At 36.8% G+C, this 12,685-nt stretch overlaps 1 protein-coding gene across 1 annotated transcript in view; it reads right to left on the reverse strand.

The window, feature by feature from the left end:
- Nucleotides 1–12,181: 12,181 nt before the first annotated feature.
- Nucleotides 12,182–12,685, reverse strand: part of LOC105618555 — a 33,212-nt gene continuing 32,708 nt past the window's right edge. Inside the window, exon 5 of the mRNA XM_012200086.1 lies at nt 12,182–12,435. Within this exon, the coding sequence (XP_012055476.1) occupies nt 12,182–12,435 (254 nt within the window). The remainder of the gene's footprint in view (nt 12,436–12,685) is intronic.

Here is a 12,685-nt window from a genome sequence, read left to right on the forward strand (position 1 = left end):
GTGTGTGTGCTTACACGCGTTACGTGGTATTTTTTATATTTCATATTCTCTTTCTTATTACAATTTAATCCATAATTACCTCAGAATAACTTTGTCATTAACCATTCAAGATCCTAGCAATGTATCATTTTGCTGAAAATATAATCTCACTTTAAAAGATCTTAAATAATATCACTTGGAGAAATAAATGACAATAAAAATTTGTAAGGGGAAGGTAAGGATGAGACAAAAGGAATCATTTATGGGACCGCAAATTCATATATGTCCTCCAATCGAGAAGTGGAATGTGTACACAAGTCGTTTGCCGACTCGTATTATGAATATGCATGTACATTGTTCGACGGATCTCAGATGTGTGTGTACACGAAGTCTAACAGACATGAGAAACGAGACGACGAGAGAGTACAGGTACACTGAGCATTCTGGATGACATTTAAAGCATGCAACTCGAAATAAACTAAACAAATAAACGTGAACATAAACGTAAACATAATTAAATATGCGTGACTCTGGCGAGCTGCGTGGCGACTTTTTACGAAATCGATCCCCCTCGTATTCGTATGATCGCGTGAACGAGCTAATCTCAGAAGGGTAGTCTCTGGTTTTGACTCTTTCGTTTTTCCGATTTTCCACGATATGCACTTCTTCCTTCGTACTCACCGTCTTATATTTTTGCACTCGACACGCAACAAAAACTTCCCGCTTATGCGAAGGTTTCCTCTCTCTTTCTCTCTGTCTTCCTCTCTCTTTTTCTCTCTCTCTCCCCCTCCCCCTCCCTCTCTCTTTCTCCGAAAGTACTCATGGCGGGGAAAAGATATTTCGCTCGAGAGATAGTTTTAAACCGGAAATCAGTGTCGGGTGCTTTCTGATCGATGAAACGAATCGTTCTTACTTCATACTCCTCACGGTAGCGCGTCCTATATGCGATATAGATGTAGATTAGGTTCAAGAATATGTGTCCTGATCATCAACACGATCGGTTAATTATGGACGATTTCTAAATTTATAAATTATCAACGCAATTTAAAATCAAATGGAACATCAATTTTCAACGCGGATGTTCGCGCGTGCGGTTTATAAAGCAGAAACACAAAACTATAAAAAGTAAGATATGAGGAATAAAAAAATTAAGATGCTAGTAGCATCAAATTGACGGTTTAATTTAATTTGGGTTAGATTATCATTATTTCAGTTTAATTGTGTTGCAAGTAATCGGCGCGTAGTCATTATATGAGATAATTTATTTAAATACATATAGATATATTATTCCAACATTTAAATTAATTGATTGTCTTATTTAGTTAATGCATTCATATAAGCGGTCCTGTTTTACTCTTAATATTGAATAAAAAAATATATATGTACAATTTAAATTAGAAACACGTAATTATTTATGCTCGACATACATTATTTCTGATCGTTTCAATCGCAATACTGCGAATGAGTTTTCCATGTTTTCTAACGAATAATAATTATAATATTGGTGATTGCTTTTTGTAGCATTACTTTACTGTATATGTTTGTCTATTTTATTTCTCATATCTTGTCTTATATTTATTTGTATTTCAGTCTTTTACCGCGTCACCGCGAATGCAAGGTTTACCGAATACGACAGGATTACAGAGTAAAACATCGATTCTCCATTGACACACGGAAATCAATTATTTGACTGTGGTTTTGAAAAATCCATGAAAAATGTTTCAGATGTTGAAGAATCGCGTTTAACATCCATATCAGCTAGATTCCAGTCACTTGGGAAAAATACTACAGCGTCCGAAATAAAAAATTCGTTAATTCGAACGTTGTAATATTTGAGAACATCGTAGTTGCTTAATGATGCTTGTAAAAAAATACGTTAATTGAACGTTCGAAGAATAGATATGCCAAATCGCATTTATGTCACTTACCTTCCCGCCCTGAAAGAAAAAAAGAATCATTTTCTCGATGATATAATCTTCCTATTCGCAATTTCGGTAAAACTGTCGACATGTCGTTTAACATAAACAATGAATAATAATAAAATCTTCTCTAGTCTACTCTTTTTTCGTTGAGGATGTGATAGGTGGACTAGAAAAACAAGTGACAACACAAACGAGTTATTAAACCAAATATATAGTACATTTCTTATTGCATATAAAAATGAAAATATATTAAAATGCATTTGATATTGCTTAAAAATAATAATAATAATAATGATGCGTGGCAATAATAATAATTGTAGTAAAATCAATCGTAATCATAATAATGGGTGTTTGTAGTAACTGTACTGATCCAAAATAGTAATAACAGTAGCAGTAGCAGCAGAGCGGCAGCAATAATAGTGATCATAGTGATAACGGTAGCGGTAATGACAGCACGCGAAACTCAATAATGAAACTATAGTTACGATAACTCGTTGGTGACAACGAGAATACGGGAATTGATAATAATAACAATAATAATGATCGTAGCAATAGGGATAGCGATAGCGATAATAAAACGATTATGAAATCAAATGATAATGCTGATGAAAATAATATTAATAGCTATGATGATAGTTGATTTTGTGTGTGTGTGTGTGTGTGTGTGTGTGTGTGTGTGTGTGTGTGTGTGTGTGTGTGTGTGCGCGCGGTAGTAGTGTGTGTGTGTGTGTGTGTGTGTGTGTGTGTGTGTGTGTGTGTGTGTGTGTGTGTGTGTGTGTGTGTGTGTGTGTGTGTGCTGCTGATATAATAAAAAATAATGATAAAATAATATACTCGCGACATATAATAGTAATAATGATAATAACGGTAATAATAGTGACACGGCAATGACGACGGTCACGATGACATGTGGATTGTATATAGTTAATAAATATATATTATAAAACCAAGACATTGTGAAAAATAACGTAACAGAATTATCACGATATACAACGCACAGGTTTTTCGTTCAAGACCCAATTCGCATCTGCGAGTAATATAAACGTCGCGTTCTTAATATTATTTAATTTATTATATTATATTATATTATATCGATTTTCTTTTTTCTTGAAAACGTTGCTTTACACGCAAATGCGACATGAGTTCGCGAAACATTTTGTACCAAAACGGAATCATCTTTCCAAGATAGTGGAGACTTTTCCAAAGTTCTTCGGGGTAAGCCGATATGTTGATTACACAAGTGCTTGCGCTTTGACATTGTCATAAGGCTTTATACTCGGAGAGTTTATATTCTCTCGTGTAACATTCTCTATCTGCATCGCTTTTCTGCGTTAGCCAGCGGTTGCGTACGAATATCAATCAGGAAAGCTATTCGTCCGATATCCATGTAGATATCGTATAATCTTATAATCTTATCATAAACGCAACTAACGGAAAATTAAAGACTTACTGTATCGTTAGAAAGCTGTCGTGCGAAAAAAATCCTCGTTTTCCTATTTTTTTTCTTTTTTTTGTGTGTTTTTCCCTTTTCCTTTTGAACAGCTGCTTTCGATAAGGTGTCCTATCGCGCTTATCATTTAGCTCTATGAAGTTCTATGAGGAGAAACCATGAAGGTTTTATAAGGAAATAAATCATATGTGCTTCGACGAACAACCACGTGATCTCTGCGCATACTCATCCAAAAGATAAAAAGAAATCATGGAAAAAGAGAGAAAAAAAGCGAAGAAAAAACTGGGTATGTGCGTCGAAAATGAGAGCTAGCGAGCCCATTTTCACGAGCGTCAATTGTTGTACTACACAGTCGATCTTAACATTATACCGATTGCTACATCTACCGGCGCGTAGGCGCATTTCTCCTTTAGCAAAAAGAAAAATAAAAGTATGAAAAGAAAGGAGAAAACGTAAAAAAAAAAGCGTCTCTTTCGTTTGACTTAATCCGAATCTGCAGCATGGTGATCTCTGCTGATCCTCCTCTCCTAACGTATAATGTTTGCGCGCGCGTTCTCTCTCATAAATTTATAAATTCTTTAACTTAACATTTAGGTACTTTTAAGCAACGATTTGGTAACATCAGTCAAACAATTTTCACGCATCAGTCCAATGTATACATATATATAGATATATATTAGCACACGTCGCCTAATTAAAAAAAAAAAAAATCGCGATGAGAAACGGATCAGTCCAAATCAGTCGTCGATCCAATCGTGTCGCAGATAGCAGCGAAATAAACTACACATATATAGGTATATATATATATATATATGCAGTAAATATATATATATAATGGAACACGTCGTGATTCTCTCTCTCTCTCTCTCCCTCTCTCTCTCTTTCTTTCTCTCTCTCGGGCGAATCAGGTCAGTCGGTTATATGCGACTTGCGCGTCTCCCTACATTTCCAATGTGATAAAAGGAATCTTGCGAAGCTGCGCGGCCCGCCGCGACACGTGCGAATCAACAAACATTTTCAGTCTTTCTCGTGCTCGGAAGCCTGGTAGTTTCTCAGATCGGACGTTTTTAGCAGCGCGCCTAATCACATCAGAATAAAAAGAGTATATTCTTGCTTGTCTCAACGCGCCACGAGGCCTCGATCTCACGCTTCATCGCGCGTCGCTTTCAAGCGGATTGAATAAAAGTCAGTTTACCGTAAAAAAAGCTAACAAAGTGTTAGCTATAAAAACTAGAAACTTTAAAATATTACGAATATTCGTAAAATAATTCTACAACGCAAATTCACCAGCAAAAAGATCACTGTACACTCTAAATCTGTAGCAATGAAAATTTTACTGCTAACAAAAATGAGTAGCAAAGTCATTGCTTTAAGTATGGCTTTTCATTGCTTTGAAGTTACTCTGTCTAGTTTTACATAAAGGACTATTTCATTCGATTAATTGAAGTGGTTTAAGCATTAGTCCATAATGCATTGCAAGATGCATTGAATGTTACTGCAAGGAGTGAATTTAGCGACATAGCGCACCGTTATATCGTTTGTCGTATGTTTGTCATTTGTCATGGGTGAGATGCATCTCGAGATACATATGACATAATAGACAGATTAATTAACATAAGAGAGACAGATTTTTTTCAAAAATTCATGATTAAAAAGTAAGGTTAATAGGTTAATAGATTGATAGCATACTCTGTTCAAAATATGTCTTCGTAGACATTGTTATCTGGTTTCGGAATGACATTATTCTGTCATTATTTTAATCTCCAAATTTCACTCCTTTTCGGAGTAAATTTTTCACTTCAATTATCGAATGGATTTTCCATTTTCAATAAAAAACTTGTAATAAAATTCACTGGCAAACACATTGACGCAATTGTCACTAATGCCTGTATTGAAATTTCAATTTAATGCAGTGAAATTTCATTGCTATTTAGATTTAGATTAGAGTGTAACAGTAGCTCGTTACAGTAGCTCGTTTTTATTTTACCAGTGAGTATAACGAAAGCACGGTTTTGCTGAAGTATCTAAAAATTTAATTAGATACAGATCTGAAAATCATTTTCTTGCATCATCAAAATAATTATATAGGACACTCGAATATCAGTATAGTTAGAATATCAAAATTTTATGCTCATTTTGCCTGAGATTTCTACATAACTATTTCAATGGTCGACAAAATTATTTTCAGATTTTGTATCTAGCTAACCTTTTAGCGATTTCAACAAAAACACTCTTTCCATGTATAAATATACGTAAATGTCAATTTCGAGTCTATAATATGTTGATAATCTGGTATGGAAGACCTTAAGCTTACGTTATTTCTAATAATTAATATTTTTTTCATAAAACGATATTTTCGATTGTAATATTTTTATCAATTGCACAACATTCTTTTGCAAACCGTAAGACTTCGACAATTCACAATACTGTCGAAGATCTTTACGGTACATTTACAGTTACGAGTTTTAGTATGTATATACATATTACATCCCCGCCTACATACACTTTATTTGAAAGCGACGCGCAACCGAACGCGATAATGAAGAATGACGTTCCAACGGCTGTTGTCGTACCAAACTAACGAGTCTTCGATATAACGCATAAACCGGTGGTAATCTGTTGGCTGCACGATATCGCGTTACAGGAATATAATACAAAAGCGAAGAATTAAACGAACAATAAACAAAGAAGACGCTCAAATAAATCTCTATTAATATATGTATAAATTGTAGTTAAATATTCAGTCAAATTTACATTAATTTCATTAATAATTTATTATTCGCATAATATCGCACCGACCGCTGATCGGAGGACAGATATATGTACATGTGTGTGCATGCACATACATGTGTACGTATATATATTCGTACACGCGAAGTAATGCACGAACATACACACGCACGTCTCACATACACACGCACGCACGCCCGCACACACATATAAATATATGTGTATATATATATATATATATATTTATATATAGATATATATTCGTAATTATATTTGGCCATTTTTTTACAGTATAGTCTCACAAATTCGTTTCTTCAAATAACTCTACTAATTTAAATATTATCAATATCAGTCCTTCCTTGTTCTGACAACTATAAAATTGTGTTCGTTATTCTCGTAATTTAAAGCTTCGTTCTTCTTTCTCATCCTCTCCGTTCTCTCGATTTAACATTCTTTTTATTTTTGTTTTACCTCTCAGCGCAATCTTCTCTCCTTATTTAAATTACCTGCGCTAATGCATTCCGCGTCGCACGTAATTTCGCATGCCCGTCGAAATGTACCGGCTGTAAGACAGTTCCTTGACGCTTCTAAAGTTCTCGCGATATATGTACACGATTTACTGCCTCCCTCTCCCTCCCCCCCCCCGAGTATAAAAAAAAATCTAATTTTCTTTCGAACCGTTGCGAATCCATCCATCCATCCATCTATCCCGTCGTTAGTACGAACGACTTACATACAATTAATCCAAGAAACGTATAATTGATCATTTTCGTTTCCTTTCCCCTTTTTATCCGAAAAAGCGGAAAAGTTTAATCGACAAGTCAATACCACCTGTGCATGTACATATTTACTATGTAACAATTGACTAATCGATTCCAAAATACGTTCGCTCTGAATGCGTTTTGAAAGATACATATTTATTAATCCGGATTATAATGCGAGAGGCGGAAAATACGTGCGACGCAACGAGATGTATTCCATAAAACATAGTTTAACATAAATTATCATAGCCTATCTATATAAATGCATTCAACGTGCATGTACACCTGCGTCAGAGATTGCCTATACGAGCCGAAGTGTGAACACACCGATATGCGGGTTCGTACACGCGCGAACATCAGTTCGTCACCCGAGTCGAATTCGAGCGCGTATATTGAAATTTGTGTACTTTCAGAAAAAAAAATATATATATTTATGTATATGTACGGACGCGTATCCGTTTTCACGCATCGCACGTTGCTTTCCGGTCGATCCATTGTCGAGTTACAAATTCGTTGTGCGATCGGCCAGAGAACCTGAAAGGTCTGCGAGTAACACAAATCAGCGGAGGACGCGACACACGCGCGCGCGTAGCATTACAGAAAACTATGGCTGCGTTCAGTAGAGAAAGCAACTTTACACAACTGTACGATTCTTTAATATGATCGGTTTATACATTTAGATCTAGTGAGGAACTAAGGGCAAGATCAATCATATTAAAGAATTTTGCAAAGCTGCTTTCTTCGCTAAACGCATCCAAGATTTCTCCTTCCAATGAGCCTTATTAAAAGAAACAAAACAAAGTACGAAATTATTTATACTTTATGTCGACTAAAGGTATTCGCTCTTGTGTTATGTAGTCAGGAAACGCGATAAGGTCTATCTTCGACTTGATCACGCGAATTGAACCTTGCGGCTCGAATCTTATTGTGATGCTGTAGTTTGTCACTTACAAGCGCACCTCGATTCGTAACGTCACACAGACCCTTCGGTTCTATCGTGATCGCGATGATTCAGCCTTAATGCAAGCTCGCTCTAATCACTTCCTTTAGTCGCGATTTCTAAATTTATTATATCTTCGATATTGCATTAGGGAGAAAGTCTTTTCACATATAGCCGACAGATGGAGATCTGGTCGATTTTTTACGCGCTACTATTGTGTGACGTATTAGATTATCTATGGTTGGAAAGGTGCTATTTCATATAACATTTTGAAATAGCTTTAACGATCATACTAATGTATTCAATCATAGAGTAAATGCCTTGCCTTCGAAAGAGAGAGGCCTGCGAAAATCATTTATCTCTGTTTCTTTTTTACCGAGAAATCACAAAAGTTCTACACCGAATAATAATTCTATCCGAAAAATAGCAAAAGATTATCGATTAAAATGGCACATTTTATTTGGTTTAATAAAAGGTTTGTAAATAATTTTAAAAATATTTCAATTATAATACTCTAATTTGTAAAAAGATTTTTTTCCTTAATTCAATATCTTCCGCGCGGGTCTCATGCATCCGATACACTTTGCAGTTACACTTCCGCCAAACTGATTCAACCCAATCGATTTTCAGCCCTACCCGACCTCGACTTGTATATTCCGAATGTGTATTAGGAAATCTATTTCATTAATGAAAATAACATGGGCGTTAATCACACCTCGCTATTGTAAGTCAACTTCGCTTTAACTGTACACCGGTTCAATAAGTCTTGCCTTAAATGCAACTCGACCTATTTCAACGACCGTCGCGAAACACTCCGTATTCCAATGTAGCATCGACCTCATCGCACACAATTTCGCCAAAGTGACTCCATATATACTGTAATCGGGTATCAACGTATAATCGTGATCACCGATCGTATATCATCCTAGTCCCGCACGTAGGCATTATGGTGGACTCACATTCGCTCGCAATTGTGCTCTCGACATCTCCCATCGTGTCCCAACTTGCGTTCGCACTCCACAGCGCGACTCTGTCCTCAAGAAAAATAGAAAATTATCTCTCGTTATCTAACTCCACACGACGATCGTGCTTTAGGCCGATGCGCGTGCATTCGTCAGCTCTGGCCTACTTGGCGATGCCTATCACGATAGACGTTCGCGTAAAAACGGTGATGTCCCAGTCATCATATGGGTTTTTTTCTTTATCAAACGTGAATCGTTTAGGTTCTACTAAAATATAGCGTTCACGGTTTTATGTGGTGACAAGTGATGTATATGTATACGGCTGCCTATTTGTGAGTCACTTAGAATGTGAATGATGATCTATCGGTTCCGGACATAACACAAGCGTCCAAAAAATGTCCAGAATTTCGCAAACCTTCGTGACACGTATCGGACATTCTCTGGATCTTTGTATTATTTTAACACGCGTATCCTTCATCGCCTTCCCGTCCATTTGCTCTCGAACTGATGGAATTACATTACCATTAAAAAAAAAGCCATGAGAGAAAAAACACTATTCGAAACTCGAGAGACTCAGTCGAAGAATGCTTTGAAGCGCCATAGATCGCGAAATGGACGAGAAGGAATGTTATAGAATGAGATATTCTGGCCGGATACTACGAAAATGGAGTAATCTGTGTCCATGGAATATATTATAAAGCGGAGCTTCCATCGAGTATGCCGCGCGAAACGGAAACAGCTGTAACACAACGGTACAATAAGAGCAGGAATAATAGTCGTAATACCAATAATAATATTAATAACAATATTAACAGCAATACTAATAACCGATATAGTAATGATAATAATTGCGATATACGAATAATAATAATAATAATAATAATAATAATAATAATAATAATTAATAATAATAACAAAGTAAGGTACTTTACGTAAAATTCGTTAGGTATCGTAAAAACGAATGTAAGTCTATATAAAATAGCCCGCTAAAGCATTTAATATGGAATGAATATATTAGGGTAAAATATATGTTTATATATATGTATATATATATATGTATATATATATATTAAACCATTGCATCTCACTTTTCCCGATTCAAGCGACGACGAAAAATGACGATATAAGAATATTTCTCGCAGACCTAGGCTAACTCGAGTATTCTCTCTCTCTCTCTCTCTCTCTCTCTCTCTCTCTCTCTCTTCATATTTTCGAAAACCATTTCTCTTCAAATCGGAACCATGTAAATCGGGCAATATGTAATATCGAAACGATTAAACTCTCGAATGCTGTGCCTATTCCGGGGCTCGCTTGCAGTCTTATCGAAATTTATTTTTGGACGCTTTTACCTATACTTAGTTGGACGATCGTGTCTTCGACACAAAAAGCCTTTCTCGAATAATATATCCCATTCTCGCGTTTTATATCGATCTAACTAATAAAGCTTAAATTAATTCGCGTTTCATAGCCAATAAGCGCTCTTGACACGGTTTCGAACAACGGTGCACCTTGTTCCGTATCGCGAAACTATGCCGAAGCTTTAGCCAAAGTGCGTCTACAATTAAATCCCACACTAACGATTTCGAGACTGAAGCAGCAATATATAATCACGACGAGTTCAAATCTCTGTGTCACAGAACGAGTTTCGTGTTTCATTTGCGAAAGAAATCACGGTAAACGACGCGAGTCACGATAATCGCTGTATCTGTAGCGCCGGAAATTGCACTCAACGAGATTATATACACCAATGTCAATCTCCTGAACGATATTAAAATCGGCATTCGCATGTATCCAGTCTGTTGTATCCGAACTGTCGTGTGATCATTTATATTCTTATAGTATATTAACAGAAATTTACAATATTAACGAAAAAACAAGAGAAGAACATATGAAAAGCGTGTACACTAGAAAAATAAGTACAAGTAATTATAAAATTAAGATTATTTTTCTCTATTTTAATCCATTGGCACTGGGTCCCGTAAACCATAACGCCAGTGTGTACGCGTACGTGTGCGTGTGTGTGTGTGTGTGTGTGCGCGTGTGTGTGCGTGTGTGTATGAGTGTGCGCGGCTACGTGTATGCGTGTTTGTGCGAATCTTACGTGCGAAATCTAAGTAATCGCTTCCGTGAATTACATACGATAGTTGCGAATAAATGATTTGCTAATAACATACGCCTCGAGAATTACACATCGATTAGAATCAACTCGGAAAATCAACCCTAATTTGAATTATCTTGATTGCACTCCCGTTCAGTCTCATTCTTTTTCATCACAACTTTGTCAATTAATTAGATTCTAAAAACTTCCTTGAAAATTCGGGAGCGCGACATCAACGTTAATATCACCGTCTCGTCATAATTTCCAATTATGAAATAAAATGGGAATATATACATGTATATATATATAAAATAATGGCGCGATCAGAGTATTCTACCGATTCCAAGATCGCGCGATGACAACGATATTTATCACGTACACTCGCATCTGGAAGCACTGATTTCTCGCGCGCGAACCGACGTTCCCTACTTTTTTTTACAAAAATTGTTGCCGAGCGGCTGAGACACACGTGGAAGATTTTTAAGGACACACGCACAAACATCGTGAACACAATGGCGACATTCGACGCAAATTCCTATTGTCTCTCGAAGAATGACCGAGTTGTTTCCGATAATCGCATCTTCCTCGAATGATCGAGTGGCTAAAAGAATCCACAGATTCCCACACATTCCATGGTCCCAAATGTCAAACCCATTATGACCGATGTACAATCGACAGGTGATAATAACATAACAATTGCGTTTCAAATCTCGTAAAAAACGTCGGTAATCCGGTCAAAGGTCCGTATCAATTTTCACCGTATATTTATCGCTGAAAGTGTCCGTCTGATTCAATCATCTCGCATTGACTTTACACGTGGCTTTCGTATTAATTCCTTGAAGCCTGGATTGGCAAATTGCTATGAATTATTTTTGATGATTGTGTACCGCAGCTTTTCTGCTTCCGATATTCTAATAACTGTAAGCGGAAAGAAAAACATAGCTAAATACGATTTGAAATCATGGATGACAACGTAAATACTCTCAAAAGATCACGCACATTTCGATAACTTAAACAAATAAAATCAGACGGCTATATACAGCGTTAAATACGCGCGATAATGATTGTGGATCGATGAATCGAGCAACAGGCTGAAATCACTAGTCCTTTTCAACATTCGATGTCGTTTTTCTTTTGTTTCCTTTCTTTTTTAGCTAGAAACAGCAAAAATTCAAGAAGAGAACGACGCGATTCTGTCAGGATGACCACGCTGTCGATAACCTGATCGATCGCACGACCGTCATGAACAACGTGGAACTTTTTTTTTTTATTTTAGCGTCTATTAAGCTCGTTTCGTGATGTCTCTTGGCACGTAAGATACGCGCGTGCGCAATCACTTCTATTTCTGCCTACGATGGTAGATGCTCTTGTGGTTGTTCAGACTGTTGAGCGTTCTGAACACCTTGTGGCATAACGCGCAGACCGCGCTGTTCAGGGGTTGAAAGTGCTGCTGCTCTTTATGCCGCTTTAGAGTGAGCTTCGTGGAAAGAGTCTTGCCGCATACGTCGCACGTGTAGCAAATTCCTGGTGGCAGCAGGCTACCGTGTAACGGGTGCGACAGTCGCATCGCGAGAATCGCCGAGGGCGGACCTGAGATCCGTGTGATCGCACATAGACACATATTGATTTTTTTTTTAAGATTTAGATTGTGAGATATTTTTTTCCGTTTGGATGAAAATGTCATTGAAGACATAAAAATGCAAACATGAGAGAGAGAGAGAGAGAGAGAGAGAGAGAGAGAGAGAGAAGACAGACGAGTACGGTTAGTTAGGTTACGTTTTAAGTTAAAGACGAGTAGACGAACGAAACGAAAACCGAAAACGGTAAGGGTAAAGGTTACGGT

The sequence above is a fragment of the Atta cephalotes genome (assembly GCF_000143395.1).
Source record: "Atta cephalotes unplaced genomic scaffold scaffold00017, whole genome shotgun sequence".
Lineage (NCBI taxonomy): Eukaryota > Metazoa > Arthropoda > Insecta > Hymenoptera > Formicidae > Atta > Atta cephalotes.